Below are 18,397 nucleotides of genomic sequence, written 5' to 3'. Positions count from 1 at the left end.
ACAAGTCTCTTGTCCCTCACTTCCCGGGGGGGGGGGGGGGGGGAGGTGACAGTGAGGGCTTGGTAAGCGGGGTCTGCACGTGTTTTCCACGAAGGGCCAGGTAGGAGGTATTTCTGACGGCAGGCAGCCGGTCTGTGTCCCAGCGACTTGATGCTGCCGTCCTGGCGTGCAGTTAGCCACCCCTGGGGTACAGCTCTGTGACCAGACTCTCGCCGGGCTCCTCGGAGCCCTCTTTGCAGTTCAGTTCTGCGAAGACTCGAGCGAACACCGACACCATTTCTGATAGCTCAAGGCTGCACCCCTCGGGTGACCCCAGCCCCCCTTCAAGTGCCTGCCTGAGAAAAGTCTAGATTGCCAAAAGAGTTGGCTGTTCGTTCCAGCCATCACCTGAAGACGGGCGGTCTCCCAGCCTAACTCGGATCAATGCCCGTTAGCAGACCAGACGGGTTTCACGCCGACCTACCCCTCCTTTCTGCTTTTTGTAACCTTCCACTTCTGGGGCTCTACAGAGCCCCCCACGCCCCTCCCCACGCCCTTTAAAATGCCTGATCACCTCTATTCAAGTCACAGTGACGTTCAGACTGGACTCTTCCTGTGGTAAGAGTGTGTTGCTGATTAAAATCTGCCTTTACCATTTAACTAGGGTCTTTGTTCATCTTGACAGTTCCAATAAAACTTTATTTTGTGGCACTGAAATTCGAATTCCAGAAAATGCTCCCATGGTGAAATATGTTTCCTCTTTGGGCCCTGCACGGCTGCCTGCCAAGCCCCACCTCCTGAGGTTCTCTGCAACAAAAGCCAGCCCCAGAAACCGGACACCTGTGTGTGGCTGCTAGCATCTGGACAGAACCCCTCCTACTTTTAACACCCTTCCCTGGGGGGATGGCTCTGGTTTCTCCCACAGACAATCCCGGGGCCGAGACCCAAGCTGGAATTCGGGACCCCCGAGTCTCACTGGTAAACAGGACCCCTCTTCCCTTGTCCCCACGGGAGTCCTCAGCACACTCAGGGACACGCTGTCCTCCTGCAGGATCGTTGCAGCCCCTGAGCTGCAGGCAGGAGTCCTACCAATTTCTACACAAGGCACAAGGAAAAAGCAAGTTTTCAAAGAACGTTTATTGCAAACCCTGGTCAGAAAATACCAGTTAAAAAGGCTCATCAGGCCTCCCAGAAGCGGAGGGGGTGCTGTTCAGCTCAGCGCAGAGCAGAGCGCACCTTGTCACCGAGGACAGAGGGGCTGGCTGTGCGCATGGAACACCTGGAGCTGGGGCCGAGCACAGGGCGACCCTTCTGAGGCTGACAGGCCAACGGGAGCCAGCTTGTCAAGGACACAGTGGGGACAGCTTTGAGCTCAGGGGGTCGGGCCTTTGCAAACACCTGTGCACCTGCTGACCTGCCTCCTCCTCGCCGTGGGCAGGTCGGGATCGTGTCCACTTGCTGGATTCACAGAGGAGCCTGTCACAGCCCAGAGCAGCGCTCAGAGCGGAGAAGCAGCCGCAGCAGCTGTGGGGCAGGCGCGAACTGGGCAGATGGAAAGCTCCTGCCTCCTTTCTAGACTGTTCTGGGCTGGGAGTCGCGGGGAGCCCGGCAGGCTAGTGCTCGGGCTCGGAGTCCATGCAGGACTCCCAGGGGTTCTGGGGCATCCGAGGCAGGGAGAAGAGGAGGAGCGCGAGGCCGCCCAGGAAGAGGAGGACGAAGGCGGAGCAGGCGCAGGCGAAGGACCAGGAATAATAGTACTCGATCCAGACGGTGTCCTCGCTGTCGATCATGCGCTTCACCGACTGCCGCAAGACCTCCACCGAGACGAAGATGCAGAGACCTGAGGGCAGACGGGGCGCTCAGCGCCCACCCTGGCCTGTGTCCTCCCGGCTGCGCGGGACAGGTGGAGCCTGGGGGAACCTGGCTGGGGACGGAGGGTGCACCCCGGAACCTGCCTAGGGACCCCTCTTCCTGCCACCCCACAACCCGCGACCTCACGCCCACTGCGGTCCTTTCCTTCTTTTGTTCGTATTTTTTAACTTAAAACGTGTTACTAACGGGCACTGCGACTTGCGGATGACATCTTGGCGGGACGTGGACCGATGGCCAGCGTGTCCCCGCCTTCCGGACCCAGCGAGAGGTGACGACACCCTGACCGAGTTTGCCCCTGGGTGGAGCCGACCTTTCTGAGACTCTCATCACAAGGTTGGGGTGAGGATGGGGTGGCAGCACCCCTCACCCCGGGCATGCACCCCGACCTGGGCACCCGGGCAGGAGCCCCCCTTGTACCTGAGAAGGCGTAGAACATGGACGCTGGCCTCAGCAGGTAGTCCCGCTTCTTGCTGGAAGACAGGAGCACGAAGATGGTCCCCATGATGAGGAAGACGAGGCTGAAGATGGCGATGGCGGCGGCCGAGATGCTGTACTCTGCAACACACAGCGCGGCGCCTCAGCAGTGCCTCTGCGGCCCATCGCGGCTGCCGTGCTGCCAGCCGGCCAGCGACTGCGCCCCGCACTCCCGCCGCCCGCGGGGGGCCGGGCTCTGCACTCAGAGCGCACGTGGGCGATGACTTAGTGCCAGCTCCCGCTGCACTTCCTGCCCCCCAGCTGGGCAGAGCACGTGGAGGGCAGAGCACGTGGCTGGAGATCTTCCTGGAGCAGAAAACGTCCCCCGAGTGGCCGGGTGGACAGCGGCCGGCACTGGGCTGAGTGTGGTCTGTCCTGAGGATGACAAGCAGCTGACCAGCGTGGCTTGTGACGGAGCACAGGTGTGTGACTGCGTGTGTCACGGGTGTGAGATTGGCTAGAGTGTGTGTGTCGGGGTTGCACTGGCTTATAAGGATCTTCAGTGAGTGTGCGTGCACGTGCGCGTGCACATGTGTGTGCCCGTGGGTGCCTGTGTACGCACATGTGTGCATGTATGTGGGCACAGCCCTTCGCCCTCGTCAGCCGTGGGTCTGTACTCACGGCAGTGGGGTGCATGCGAGCTCCATGGTTTCTAGAAGGCCCTGATGCGTCTCCCCACGCCCCCGCCCTCCTGATTCCTGGGGAGTGATGGATCGCGCGGGAGGGAGTCAGTTCCCGCAGGCTCCGACCAGCAGCCCCGAAAGCCACCAGGAATTGCGAGGGCTTGCTTCACTCTCCCCGCTGGTCACAGCAGCTTCCCCTGGGCTGGCAGGAGCCCGCCGCCTGCAGGGCAGGAGCCCGCCGGGCGGCTCCCTCACAGCCGCTGTCAGCCTGATGGATGGAGGCGCAGGGTGCGCGGCGCGGGGCACCGCTGCCCCGGGAGCAGAGGGCTCTTCTCATCAGCGCGGGACGTCAGGGCTTTTGTGCCAAATGATTTTCTGGCTCAGCAGCGTGTGACCGGAGGTCACCTCTCCCCTCCCTCCCGGCTTTCTGCCCTGGGCTCACCTTTCTTTTTCTTTTTAATTGTTATGTTTTTTTTAAAAAAATATTTTTTTATTGTTGACTATTACAGATGGCCCTCCTTTCCCCCCATTGACCCTCTCCTTCCCACTCCCATCCCCCTCTGCCCTCCCCAGCCTAGTGTCCATGTCGATTGGTTACGTGTATATGCATATAAGTTCTTTGGTTTATACAACTCAGCAAAAGGAAGACAAACAACCCAATTAAAAAATGGGCAGAGGACCTGAATAGACTCTTCTCTAAACAGGACATACAAATGACCAGGAGACATTAAAAAATGCTCAACATCACTAATCATCGGAGAGATGCAAATTAAAACAACTATAAGATATCACCTCACACCTGTCAGAATAACTGCCATCAACAAATCATCAAAAACAGGTGCTGGCGAGGGTGTGGAGAAAAGGGGACTCTAGTGCACTGCTGGTGGGAATGCAGACTGGTGCAGCCACTATGGAAATCAATATGGTGTTTTCTCAAAAAATTAAATATTGAACTGCCATTTGACCCAGTGGTCCCACTTCTTGGAATATACCCTAAGAAGCCTGAAACACCAATCAGAAAGAATATATGTACCCCCATGTTCGTAGCAGCACTATTTACAATAACTAAGATCTGGAAACAGCCCAAGTGTCCATCAGTAGACGAATGGATAAAAGAGCAGTGGTACATATACACAATGGAGTACTACGCAGCTGTAAGAAAGAAAGATCTCTTATCCTTTGAGACGACATGGAGGGACCTGGAGAGTATTACGCTAAGTGAAATAAGCCAAGCAGAGAAAGACAAATGCCACTTGCTCTCATAATGAATAAAATAAGCTGATGAACAAAATAGACCCAGAGACACAGAAGTAGGGAACAGACAGACAAACCTCAGAGGGATGGGGGTGGCTCACCTTTCTGAGTGGTGAATTCGAAGATCTCCGAGCTCTCGCCTGGGTTAAAGTGCCTGAAGTAGGAACAGTTTTTCTCTGCAAAGGAGAAGCAGCTGTAAGATGAGAGAAAAGGGCCCGCAGCCAAGGCAGGGGCTCAGCCGAGAGAGGGTGGGTGTGATCCTGCGGGGGAGGGGGGGGCGTGAAGGGTCTCCCCACACCTCACTCTGGGCTGAGAACCTTTCTCTGACCCTTAGACCAGAACGTCACGAGGTTAAGGGCTGGGAGATCTTCGGGGAGCCAAGGCTGACAGAGTCAAAGGTACAGACAGCACTGTGGGCACTGAGCCCATTAGGCAGATGGGGTAACCAAGGCCCCGGGTGCAAGCCATTTGTCGGGAGGATGGGGTACATGGTCGACAGAGGGCTGCACGGTGGTTCTCGGCGGTCTGATGCTCTCCCGCAGGGACGCTGGGCAGTGTCTGGAGGCATTTTTGGTGTTACAGCTGGGCAGGGCTGCTGTTGGCATCTAATGGGTAAAGGCTGGGATGCTGCTAAACACCCCACTGTGCCCAGAACAGCCCTCTATGCCATGGGATTATCCAGGCCCCAAATGTCAGTGGTGCTGAGGCTGAGGACCCCGGGGTCACACCCAAATCCAGAACTGCCGGCATCGGGCCCACCCCGACTCGGGGGGTTTTCAAAAGCTTTCCAGGAAATTCTGACGCTCAGCCAGGTGGGGAAGCTGCCCCAGACCCCTCAACGCCCAACAACATGCTGCTTCTGAGTGAGCACCTGGTGGGCTTGGCTGAAGGCTGGAGAATCCATTCAAGGGCCAAATGTGACCAGCAGGTCACTTCATCGGCCCCCGGCCCCTGTGGTCGCAAAGGCAGCCTGGGCAAGCCCTTCCCCGGCGAGCTTCTCCGTCTCCCCGAGGCCATGGAAGAGCTGTGGGCGGTGGACCAGATATCTGGATTTGAGGCGGGTTAGAGGAAGGTCTCAGAACGAGAAGTTCATGCCGATTTTAAAATAATTTCAGGCATAATTCCTCTCCCATGTTCCCGCTCATCTCCCTCCTAACTAGATACACTCTAAAAGCAAAGGATGGTCTTAGTGCGTTTTGAATGCAGTTAATAGTCTTTTCTCCTGAGCTAGGAAGTCGATGCATGGGTTATCTTATATCATTTTGTTTCTTGAAGAAAACTAAACTAGGTTGCTTTTTATTTCTGAGGTCCTTTATCGATTTCTTTTTCCTGTGGATCCACAATCTTCTAGAAAACACCTGTTTCGAGGGCCTCTGGCTTGTGCGCGCATTTCTTCACCTTCGAGTTCTCCAGGCCACTGATGCCTCCTTTCTTTTGGGGGGACACCCAAAAGGCTGTAGAGCCTCTTGAATCACTGCTTCACAATGGCCTGTGCTGTGTCCTGGACAAAGGGACCTCTCTGTTTCGTTCTGTACGGGTCAATTTCGGTGGTCCTTGAACACTTTCTGGACAGAATTGACTGAATTCACGTGACTCTCACAGAGGTGCTGCCTTCTTTTGGATGCAGGCTGCCTTCTGTCTGGCCTCAAGCATCTTACTGCTCCCCCTACCCCCACCCCCACCCCCGTGTCAGGGTTCCTGCCACGCCCACGGCTGCGGAGGGGGCTGCCCCGGAGACCAAGCCTGGCCTAGCGGTGCTCTGAGAGGTGAATCGCCTTCTCTTCAAGCTTCTGTATTTAAACGGCTTTCCTCTGACCTGAGTTGCCTGGGGTGTCGGACACCGGTAGGTGCTGATGTCAGAATCGAAGCTGCTCTCCTCTCTCGGCCTCCGCGGCTGCTCTGCGGCCTGGTGCAGCCCTCGGACATGTGCGGCCGATTAGCTACAGAGCCTCTTGAATCACTGCTTCACAACGGCCTGTGCCGTGTCCTGTCACCATGTGTCTCTCTGGACAGAGGGACCTCTCTGTTTCATTCTGTACGGGCCAATTTCGGTGGTCCTTGAACGCTCTCTGGACAGAATTGACTGAAGTCACGTGACTCTCACAGTCAGCTGCCTCTGACCACTCGCAGCCCTCGAGTGAAAGGCCTTGGGGGGGGGGGGCGCCGGGAGAGGGGGGCCCATCAGAGGCTGCCAGGGCCCCGCTGCTGGGCACTTCTGGTTCCTGAGGCTGCTCTTGCACAGGCCGCGCTGGGGTCGTCAACCCCACCAGACAGACACCGGCTCCATTCTGGACAAACTGCTGCTGCCACTGGGACCTTGCAGAGTAGTCTTAGCTCAGGTCCCAGGGACGCTGTGTCCAGGAGGCTGGCCTGTGGGCTGCGGGGGGCTTCTCCCCTCAGTGGCCTGGGTACAGTGTTCTTGTCCCTCCCTCCCTCCCCTGTTAAATGCACTCACATGTGGGGGACTGGTGCCCAGTAGTTAGGGCTCCCACTGAGGGCCTCTGGAAGACTCAGCTGCTCCTAACGTGGCTGAACTAGGGCGTGAGGACAGTCAGGCCAACCTTGTCCCCTCTCTTGGACTCAGCACATGAGGAAGGCCAGTGCCCTTTGCCCTGAACCTGGAGGGACATCCACTCAGCGCCCCATGGCTCACAGTGCAGACCACAGCTCCTTGAGGTCCCTCGTGGCCCCAGCACGGGTGGGACGTATGTCAGCCCCAGAGCTCTGCCCAGACGCTTCCAGCACCAACAAGATGCTCATTAGGACTGATCAAGCCAGGCACCTGCCACTGTCACTCAAGAATTGCCCAGGTCCTGTCGAGATGGGAGGACCTGTCCCTGCCCTTTGGGTGCTATCTGGGTAAACTGAGCATCATTGGAGCTTGGAAAGAAAGGACATCTGAGACGAGCCTGTGTGGGCCACTCAGTCACAGGAGGAGGACCTGGAGGGAGGGGCAGTGACCGTCTGTGTAGACCTGAGCCTTCTGGCCTCTGCCTCTCTGTCGCCCTCCATGGCCCCGGCCTCCGTCCCCTGCCACAGAGCTCAGGGCTGCGAGCTTTGCCTCCGTGGGTTCCAGTCTCTTCAGGCAGAAGAAGCAAGTGCTTTGGACTAAGTCAGCAGAGACACCGACCCCAGGGTGACGGTCGGGGACCCTAATCAGGAACTCTGAGGTGCTCCAGAAAGATCTACCATGAACAGTCAGGAGACTCAGTGGTCTAAAACTTTCAGTGGGTTATTTCTTTAAAAATATGGTGAACTCAGCTATCTGGCTTGACTGGGGTTGGAGTATTCTGGCTAATCAAATATTCTGGCTAAGGGAGTGACTAGCTACACAGAACTCTACCTAACTGTGCCAGTTGCGAAGAACTGAAGAGAAGGCACCTTAAAGCCAAGCTGAGCTCGAGCTAATACCGATCTTTCTTTGATAGTTGGAACAACTTATGCAAATAGGGGATGTTTCTTGGTTATCGCTGAGAATGTATTAGTGTACCCAGTGCTGATTGGTGTGGACTATAATATATTAAAAAATACCTGTTAATTTATACAAAACCAAGGGAACTCGTGCTTTCGCGGTTAGAAGAAACATTTCACCCACTTCTTTTTTTTTTTATCCTCACCCAAGGACATTTTTTCATTTTTTTGTTCAGATAGAGTGGGAGGGAGAGAGAGGAAGGGAGAGGGAGAAACATTGACATGAAAGGGACACATCGAGAAGTTGCCACCTGCACAACCCAACCAGGGCCGGGGACAAACTGCAACCGAGGTACGTGCCCTTAGTGGGAACCGAACCTGGGTCTCTCTGAACTGCAGGCCGATGCTCCAACCGCTGAGCCAAACCAGCCAGGGCTTCACCCATTTCTTACTTGCCTCAATGCCAGGGTTGTCTTCACTTATTTTGCAAAAGTTCTTGATGCTTCCAACAGTGGTTTCTCAGTGCTCCATGTCCCTCCACCCCTCTGATGGAAGGTTTTTACAAAGTGGGTTGGAGAAATCCCCAGAGCTTGCTGCTCTACCGGAGAGAAGTCTAGTTATGGCCTGGGTCTCCAGCATGGGCTCATGTGGATGGGAAAGGGAACCCCTGAAATTCTTGGGATGAGTAGCATCATGTGTTTTCATATGGCTCCAGTCCCCCCCCAGGTACTGGAGGAGAAGATGGATGGACCACTGGGGAAATGGGGTAGCGGGGCAGGCTGCTGCCATACCCTAATGAGGCCGAGCCTGCAAGAGACAGCAGTGCACCCAGCCCCAAAGCAGGGTTTACCCATCAGGGGAATCACTTGGGCTTTCAGACAGACAGCGTCTCCTAACAACTGGGGAAGCCTTTTAAAACCCTTTGGGTCAGTGGTAAACCAAATTAGACAATGTGTGCCCTCAGAGTCCCCAGGATTCTATGGCTGAATGGGACTTTGAAAAGTGTCCTCTATTGTATGGGATCCTGGTCCATGTTGTGTCAACAGTTGGCCTCTTATATGTTTTCTTGGGTCAGCAACTTCCAGGAGCTGTATTTGTATGTACAGTGAAGGGTGTGGGAGGGGACTGGAGAGCAGAGAGGCTCTGGATGTGAGACTTGGGTGTTGAACCTCTACTTGTTCATTGGTTAGCCTTGGAAAGCCACTCTGAGCCTCAGTTTCCCCACATGTAGAATGAGATTCACCTGCGGAGTGAAAGCCTCCTCACTGGGTTGTTGTAAAGCAGTATAATGTAGCTACTAAGAAGGTGAATTTTAGGGGTACAAATCCCGGCTACTCTGCCATAATAATTGTGTGAATTCAGTCAAATTGTTCAACTTCTCTGTGCCTCATTTTCCTTATCTGTAAGATGGGATGATGATAATAGTATGGACCTCATACAGGATTTTGTGAGAATTAGGTGAGTTCATCTCTCTCTCTACACACACACACATGCATGCACACACGCGCACACACATACATATACTTGGAGTTCATTAGCTTCAAGGGTACCTAGATTAATGTTTTCCATCAAATTTGGAAACATTTTGGCCATTATTATTTTTTTTATCCTCACCTGAGGACATTTTTGCATTTATCTTCAGATAGAGCGGGAGAAAGAGAGGGAGGAAGAGAGAGAGAGAAACATCAATGTGAGAGAAACACATCAACTGGTTGCCACTCACACGACCCCAATGGGGTCTGGGGACAAACTGCAACCGAAGTATGTGCCCTTAGTGGGAAGCAAACCCGGGACTCTCTCGTCCACAGGCCAATGCTCTAATCGCTAGGCCAAACCAACCAGGGTGCCATTATTTTTCATATATCCTTCCTGATTCATTCTCTCTCTCTCTCTCTCTCTCTCTGTCTTTCTTAAGGGAGTACCATTATGTATATACTGGTACATTTCATTCTGTCCCACAGGTATCTCAGGCTCTGTTTATTTTTCTTCTTCTTCTTTATTTTCTGTCTCTTTCTCAGACTAGCTAATCTCAACTGATCTATTTTTAAGTTCATGGGTTTGTTCTGCCTGCTTAGGTCTGCTATTGAACCCTTCTGGTGAATTTTTTTGGTTTCAGTTATTGTACTTCTCAACTCCAGAATTTCGAGAAGGTCCTTTTAAAATAATTTCCATCTCTTTATTGATATTCTCTATTTCATGAGGCATTATTTTTATCTTTTGTTCTTTTAATATATCTAAAATAGGTGATTTAAAGTCTTGGTCTAGTAAGTCTGATATCTGGGCTTCCTTAAGGATCTGTTATTGACTGCTTTCCCCCACCTTATGTATGGGTCATGCGCTTTTAGTTCTTCACATGGTTTGATATTTTTAAAAATTTAACATTTAAATTAAAAACTGGAAAATTTAAAGAATATAATGTAGCAACTCTACAAATCAGATTCCCACCCTTACCAAGGATTTGTTCCTAATGCTCTTTGTTACTGTTGTTTGATTAGTGACTTTCTGAGTTAATTTTGTAACATCTATATTTGTCACGTATGGCCACTGGGATCTCTGCTCAGTTAATTTGGTGGTCAGCTCACAGAGCTTTCCTAAAATTCTTGAAATTAATACATCTCCCAACCTTTACTGAGGGACTGTGTGCTTAGCAGAGAGTGAAGCACTCAGTTAAGCAACATACATTCTGCCTCAGCCTTCACCTTCTGCTTGCACACAGCGTCGAGATAGGCCAGAGGTGAGACTTAGGGCTTTCTCAGGTCTGTCTTGCACATGCACATGGTTTTCTAAATTCCAAGGAATGTGTTGAAACTTTTTGAAGCCACTTATGGGCATCTCAACCTCCAGCTTTTGGGTTAGCCTGTTGTTTGCCCTAATGTTATGTACTGCCTCAGGCAGTCATGATGTTAAACAATTGTTTCTAATTGTTTTTGACAAACACTCCCTGGGAAAAATACTATTTCCACTGAATGAGCTCAGAGTCAGGTCAAATAAAGACAGCTTTGCAACTGGGGACTTCCAGGGAACCACCAGACAGATCAAATAATGATAGTTCTCTGGGAATGGGGCTTTGAAAGAGACCCAGACCATTCTGTCCCCTTTGGTGGCTGTCAGACTGCTGGTTTTCACTGGGATCACTGGCTGTGTATTTATTTTTTTTTTATTTTAATTTTTTAAATTGATTTGAGAGAGAGAGAGGAAAGAAAGAGAAAGAGAGAAAGTGATCTGTTGTTCACGTACGTATGCATTTGTTGATTAATTCTTGTATGTGCTCTTACCAGGGATTGAACATGCAACCTTGGCTTATCAGGACAATGCTCTAACCAACTGAGCTACCCGGCCAGGGCCAGGCTGTGGGTTTGCAAGGCTATTACAGACTTAAAGGGAAACAAGAACAGAGCAAGTTAAAATACCACAAAGCTCACTGTTCTAACTGAGAGATTCACCCATTTTTCTTTAATAAGCAGTTGTTGGATTGCTGTAAGACTGGTTAATTTCCAGAGCCCTGGAGAAGTTTATTCTGATCATTTTGGCCAACCTTTGCACTGTTTTTAGGGAGAGGAGGGTTTTTGGAGGTTCTTACTCTGTCATTTTTTCCCCTGATATCATTGAACGTTAACATGTCAAGCACTGAAAACGATGTTTGGCAGTTAGTGCTCTGTGTGTGTTTGTAGTTCTTGTTGCTATTAATAATAAATAGGAATGTGTATAAACTCTCCCAGAAAAGAGTGATCCTAGGAAACGCAGGGAGGTGGTGGGAAAGGAGAGTGTCAGAGCAGGGAAAGGGGAGGGAAGAAGGCAGGAATTCATCAGAAGCCTGTCGGGTGGGAGCCTGAGCTCACAGGATGATTCACGCTGGAGCAGAGGGAGAAGGCGTTGAGACAGACTTTGGCCAGGTTCAAGGCCAAGCCGTGCCCGCTGGGCCCCAGTGGCTGGTTTAGTCACCGGCCACCAGTCCGTGTCTTCCTTGTATAGACTCAGCTCACCTCCCTGCTCCTCTGCTCTGTAAGCTCACCAGACTTTAAAAGGCATCGGATGCCTCCACGCACAGGTGGACAGGATCATAATAGCGCATTTCTGGAGAATCTGCCCTGCCCTGCCCTGCCCTGCTCTGCCCAGGGGAGTTGGCTGGAAGAAGCATCTGTTTACGGGCGTGCTCAGCAGTGGCTGAGGGGCATGGGCGTCTGGGCTATGTGATAGCCTTCAAACACATGTTCATGCCATTTAAGGCCCTCAGCCCTGGGACTCGGTGTTTCCAAGACAGCTGGGTGTTTACGCATCTCCCGAGGATCCAGTGGGAATGAGCAAGGCGGGAGCCAGCAGGGGGGGAAGGAAGGAGGGGAGTGGGAGGAACAGGGTTGGGCTCCTTTGTCCACCCCCCACACTGCAAGATTTGGGGGGACTTGGCATTGACTTCCTTGAAGGGGAGGTTTCACTGAACACCCAGTCTGCTCAGCAGAGGGAATCATTCTGAACACCAGGTAGGATGCCACACTCAGCCTAGTCCACTGCCACCTTGGAGTGACATTTGTAAGCACCGGAAGGGACTTTATGTGGATGAACCCAAGCACCACAGAAGGAATCAGAGGCTGTGATGGGCTCTGTCGCCCCTCCATAGTCATTTAGGGGGGTTGTGGGCAATGTACGATTTAGAACCCTGACCTCTGAGTCCAAGCGGGGCTCTCTCCTGAGCACACGCTCTGTTACTGGAAATGCACAGGGCTGCACGCGTGCGAGGAGACCCGTTGTCCGGGCACCAGGTGCCTTTACAGGGAGCCCACCTTCAGTGTGGTTCGGTCACGTGGCAGGCAATCGGGGAATGCACTTAAATTACAGTGGAAGGAAATGCTTCCCAACCCGGGAGGGGTCTGAGCTAAGGGAGGATGGACCAAGGGACTGGCGGTTCCCACAGAAAGGCAGGAGGCTCATCCACGGCCGGGGCCTGCTTCCCAAACAGGTGCCCAGGCCGGTGCAGTCACGCAGCCCCACACCCCGGAGGGCACCGCGCTTGGCTTCGTACTCTGCTGTTGCCATCTCGAAATGCTTACTGACAAGGAGCCCTGCGTGTTCACCTTGCACGGGGCCCTGTACATCCTGTAGCTGATGCTGTCTACACCCTGGAGGCTGGGGAAGAACTCGGCAGCCCCCAGGTCCCTTCAGCCTGAGCACACAGGGCCGCCAGCCTGTCCTTGTGGGGAGGACCGGAGCTGGGCACACCCCGAAGAGTGACTGCTGATGGGGCAGAAGCCCCTGGTCTGGCAGGTCCACGGCGTCTTTCCTGAGCCTCTTGTCCCACGTGGCCAGCCCTCTGCTCTGTGCAAAGCCCCGAGCCCCACAGACAGAAGCAGTGCGGGAGCAATGCCCTCCTTTTACAACTGGCCGTGGCAATTCCGATCCTCTCCCTTGGGCACAGCGGGCTGTTCTGGGCCACTTTCCCAGGGGGACAGGGAAGGGCAGGAAGCAGGGACGGGGGACAGAGAGTGGGTACGTTACCCCCCGGCAGGGTGATGGGTCCACAGCTGTTGTCCTTGCTGTCGCGCATGACGATACTCTTGGTGCAAATCCGCCAGAGGCCGAAGTGGGCTGCCTCGCAGGTGGCACTGTGGTGCTCCACCTGGGGGCTCAGCACGGCCCAGTGGTCGGTCACCACGGCCACCATGGCCAGCACGATGCCCACCAGGATGCAGAAGAGGGTCACGCGGACCTTCAGGGTTTTGGTCTGGGACATGGTGGTCACGGAGGAGTGGGAGCTCTGGGCAGGGCTGGGCGGCAGTGTCTCCCCAGGCTGGTGGCAGCGGGCTGGGGTGGTGGCAGCTCTGGTGCGGAGGGCGGGAGCTAAGTTCAGTGTGCCGGGCCAAGCCAGAGTGGGCTGGCCTTGGGGCTGAGGGACACCGGGCAGGGCAGAGCAGCTGCCCACACGTGACAGGGGCCTGAGGAGGCTTCTATTAATGCCCATGTCAGGCCTGTCGCCATCACCGAGGATGACTTCTTCTCGGGTTTCAGGGCTTTCTTACCCTCCTGGAGCCAGAAATACCCCAGGGAGGGGTAAGGAGAGAAGGCGCTGCTCGGGGTACCTGAGTTGGGTGTGGGTGAGGGACACTCTGTGTGGGCTGAAGGTCACTGCTGGGCAAGGGCAGCAGACCCAGGGGGCGCCGGGGGCTCAGCCGTCTGTTCTCACACTGGGCAGGTTGGTCACCAGAGGGGGTGAGTGGGCCCTTGTCCCAGAAGTCTGGGGACCCAGGATCATGCGTAAGAACATCTTGGGGATGCCCCGCCCAGGGCCTCTGGAGCCCACCGCCCAGACAAGAGTTTTAGCCCCAAGCCCCTGACATCCCCCAAACGGCAGGAAGATTTCAGGTGGTTCCCGGACCTGCCGTGACCCAACACTGCTGGGTGTGAGAATGTTGTTCTCAATTCAGTTCTCCCATCCCTCCAGCTGGGTCCAGGAAAAAACCCACTTGGGGAACGTCTTTACCACCTTTTGGACACTTGCAAATCAAAGCATAGCCTGGAGCCCTGGCCAGTTTGCTCAGTGGTTAGAGCGTCAGCCCACACACCAAAGTTAAATTCCGGTCAAAGGCACGTACCTGCGTTGCAGGTTCAATCCCCATCCTGGTCAGGGTGCATGCAGGAGGCAACCAACTGATGTGTTTCTCTCACATTGATGTTTCTCTCTCTCTCTCTCTCTCTGCCTCCCCCTCCCTTCCACTCTCTAACAAAATCAATGGGAAAAAATATCTTCTGCTGAGGATTAACAAACAAACAAACAAACAAACAAATGTCAAAGAATAGCTTGGAGACACAGAGCATCCAGCTGGACCCGACTGTGCGTCTGTTTTCATTTTATTGTTTTAGTTTTAACTCTATTAATGGAAGGTAATAAAGATTTTAATCTTTAACTGTGATACAGTTACATTTTTATTTACAAAATAAGTATATTTAAATAGGAAAAAACAGAAGTAAGTTGATTTACAGGGGACTGTTAGGAGGCTAACGGTGTGTGGATATAGCAGAGAACCTGTGAAAGTTTGGGACCACCTTCCGAGAGGCCTGCCTGCCCACGTGCCCCCAGGCCGATCTCCAGGCGAGGACTCACATCCTGGGTTCTGGGTCTCCTCTTCCCCATTCACCAGGTGTCTCTCTTTGGGTGCGTCTGAGGCTGATGCATGGCCAGGAATAGACCCCTGAGCTGGGCGGGGCTGTGAGCTTCACCATCCTGGCCAGGCTGGCCCTGCTTACGGAGAGGTCACGTGTGTGCGGGAAACACTCAGGGTCCAGCCTTGGAGTCACAGACCACTAAGACCAGTGGCGATCGGAACGAGAGCTCATCTCCACTGAGCGCTTACAGCCAGGCGCGCTGCTAAGCTTTTCCGCCTCATTGGCGTGAATCTTCACACCGGCCATGAGGAGAGTACAGCTACTACCCCCACTTTACAGACAAGGACACGGAGGTTCAGAGACATGAAGTAGCATGTCCGAGGTCACACAGCGGGGAAATGGTGAAGCCAGGTTTCAGAGCCTGGAGCCCAAACTCTTAAGCAATACTTTGAGCTGGGAGGACACTATCCTGATTTGAGGGAGAAAAAGTATCTTTTCCTTCTACCTGTCTAAGTTCTCTTCTTGGGCCCCCGTAACAAAAGACAGAGTAATAGGAGAAAAGCATGCAGATTTATTTCATATACATTTTACATGACATGGGAGCCTTGGCATAGGAAATGACCCAAAGAAACAGTTACATCGGAGCATTTTATTTATTTATTTTTTTCTTTATTGATTTTAGAGCGAGAGGAAGGGAGAGGGAGAGAGAGAAACATGGATGAAAGAGAACATCGATTGGCCGCCTCCCGCATGCCCCTGACTGGGGATTTAGCCCGCAACCTGGGCACGTGCCCTGACCAACAACCATCGGAGCATTTTAATGCCTGGTGGGAGAAGAGTGGAAAGTCGTGGGAAATATGATAGGACAAAAGGGGGTCTGAGCTAAGTTCCAGGGTGGGGTGGGGGTGGGGTGGGCAGCAAGGTCTGTTGTTTAGATTCCTGTCATCGTCTTGGAGATATAGCCGCTCCTTTTGTCTGGGTACAGGGAGGGCACCCCTCACACGAGGGTCTTGTGACCTATTTCAGGCGAACAGCAGAAAGTTTTTCCTGCACCTACCATTTCTCAGGTCCCTTCAGTTTAGAACAGTCACTATGTCAAGTTGCCATGTTCTGAACCCCAACGTGACAGATAAAAGGAACCTGTAATCTAGTGACAAGTCAGGACCACTCAGTGAACAAGCAGAGACAGGAGGTGACAAGCCAGGACCATCGCTGAACAAGCAGAGTGAGGAGGTGACAAACCAGGACCATCGCTGAACAAGCAGAGAGGAGGTGACAAGCCAGGACCATTGCTGAACAAGCAGAGAGGAGGTGACAAGCCAGGATCATCAGTGATCAAGCAGAGTGAGGAGGTGACAAGCCAGGACCATCGCTGAACAAGCAGAGTGAGGAGGTGACAAGCCAGGATCATCGGTGAGCAAGCAGAGAGGAGGTGACAAGCCAGGACCATCAGTGAACAAGCAGAGAGGAGGTGACAAGCCAGGATCATCGGTGAGCAAGCAGAGAGGAGGTGACAAGCCAGGACCATCGCTGAACAAGCAGAGAGAGGGGGTGACAAGCCAGGATCATCAGTGAACAAGCAGAGAGGAGGTGACAAGCCAGGGTCATCGCTGAACAAACAGAGAGGAGGTGACAAGCCAGGATCATCGGTGAACAAGCAGAGAGGAGGTGACAAGCCAGGACGATCGCTGAACAAGCAGAGTGAGGAGGTGACAAGCCAGGACCATCGCTGAACAAGCAGAGAGAGGGGGTGACAAGCCAGGACCATCGCTGAACAAGCAGAGAGAGGGGATGACAAGCCAGGACCATCGCTGAACAAGCAGAGAGAGGGGGTGACAAGCCAGGATCATCGGTGAACAAGCAGAGAGGAGGTGACAAGCCAGGACCATCGCTGAACAAGCAGAGTGAGGAGGTGACAAGCCAGGACCATCGCTGAACAAGCAGAGAGAGGAGGTGACAAGCCAGGATCATCGGTGAACAAGCAGAGAGGGGGTGACAAGCCAGGACCATCAGTGAACAAGCAGAGAGGAGGTGACAAGCCAGGATCATCAGTGAACAAGCAGAGAGGAGGTGACAAGCCAGGGTCATCGCTGAACAAGCAGAGAGGAGGTGACAAGCCAGGATCATCGGTGAACAAGCAGAGAGGAGGTGACAAGCCAGGATCATCGGTGAACAAGCAGAGAGGAGGTGACAAGCCAGGATCATCGGTGAACAAGCAGAGAGGAGGTGACAAGCCAGGATCATCGGTGAACAAGCAGAGAGGAGGTGACAAGCCAGGATCATCGGTGAACAAGCAGAGAGGAGGTGACAAGCCAGGATCATCAGTGAACAAGCAGAGAGGAGGTGACAAGCCAGGACCATCGCTAACAAGCAGAGTGAGGAGGTGACAAGCCAGGACCATCGCTGAACAAGCAGAGAGAGGGGGTGACAAGCCAGGATCATCGGTGAACAAGCAGAGAGGAGGTGACAAGCCAGGATCATCAGTGAACAAGCAGAGAGGAGGTGACAAGCCAGGGTCATCGCTGACACAGAGAGGAGTGACAAGCCAGGATCATCGGTGAACAAGCAGAGAGGAGGTGACAAGCAGGATCATCGGTGAACAAGCAGAGAGGAGGTGACAAGCCAGGATCATCGGTGAACAAGCAGAGAGGAGGTGACAAGCCAGGATCATCGGTGAACAAGCAGAGAGGAGGTGACAAGCCAGGATCATCAGTGAACAAGCAGAGAGGAGGTGACAAGCCAGGACCATCGCTAACAAGCAGAGTGAGGAGGTGACAAGCCAGGACCATCGCTGAACAAGCAGAGAGAGGGGGTGACAAGCCAGGACCATCGCTGAACAAGCAGAGAGAGGGGGTGACAAGCCAGGACCATCGCTGAACAAGCAGAGTGAGGAGGTGACAAGCCAGGACCATCGCTGAACAAGCAGAGAGAGGGGGTGACAAGCCAGGATCATCGGTGAACAAGCAGAGAGGAGGTGACAAGCCAGGACCATCGCTGAACAAGCAGAGAGAGGGGGTGACAAGCCAGGATCATCAGTGAACAAGCAGATAGAGGGGATGACAAGCCAGGATCATCAGTGAACAAGCAGAGAGGAGGTGACAAGCCAGGATCATCGCTGAACAAGCAGAGAGAGGAGGTGACAAGCCAGGACCATCGCTGAACAAGCAGAGAGAGGAGGCGACAAGCCAGGACCATCGCTGAACAAGCAGAGAGGAGGTGACAAGCCAGGACCATGGGTGAACAAGCCCCAGGGCTGAGCTGAGGACTTGCACCTCCTGCACAGGCGGGAGGACTGTTAGTCTGGGGCAGTCACAGCTGAACTCTCAGGTTACAAAGCAGCTTCCCGTCCAGATGATCGTCCCGGAAGGTTCTCTCTCATCTCTGCTCCCCTTCTCTCCCTGCATGCCACGCGTGTTCCCAGTGAGGGCTGACCTCATGGCTGCTGCCGCCTGTCGCTGCCCTGCTTCAGCTCACAGAGTGACTGTCTCCGGGCAGGTGGTGCCTGCTGTCCACGGAGGACCCCTGGAGCCGAGACCTGCAGCCTGGGCCCCTCCTCCCCACCCTGGGGCCCGCTTCAGGAGCCAGGCCCGGGGCTCAGGGGACACCGTGCGCCAGGCACACCAGCAAGCAGCAGTCAGGCGCCAGAAGGAGGTTCCGGTGCCCAAGGCAGAGCATCTAGGAGGAAGCCC

At 53.8% G+C, this 18,397-nt stretch overlaps 1 protein-coding gene across 1 annotated transcript; it reads right to left on the bottom strand.

Annotated features, from left to right (window-relative positions):
* Positions 1-1,590: 1,590 nt before the first annotated feature.
* Positions 1,591-13,394, bottom strand: CACNG1 (calcium voltage-gated channel auxiliary subunit gamma 1). The gene is made up of 4 exons (XM_036269526.1): positions 13,104-13,394; positions 4,304-4,378; positions 2,269-2,406; positions 1,591-1,819 (listed from the first exon to the last, which is right to left on the bottom strand). Exons 1-4 carry the CDS (start codon positions 13,336-13,338, stop codon positions 1,593-1,595), a joined length of 675 nt encoding a protein of 224 aa, XP_036125419.1. The 5' UTR covers positions 13,339-13,394; the 3' UTR covers positions 1,591-1,592.
* Positions 13,395-18,397: the final 5,003 nt, after the last annotated feature.

Source organism: Molossus molossus, unplaced genomic scaffold (genome assembly GCF_014108415.1).
Source record: "Molossus molossus isolate mMolMol1 unplaced genomic scaffold, mMolMol1.p scaffold_m16_p_19, whole genome shotgun sequence".
In the NCBI taxonomy this organism is placed as follows: Eukaryota; Metazoa; Chordata; class Mammalia; order Chiroptera; family Molossidae; genus Molossus; species Molossus molossus.
The sequence above is the reverse complement of the archived record's forward strand: the minus strand, read 5'-3'. Positions and strand labels throughout refer to the sequence as shown.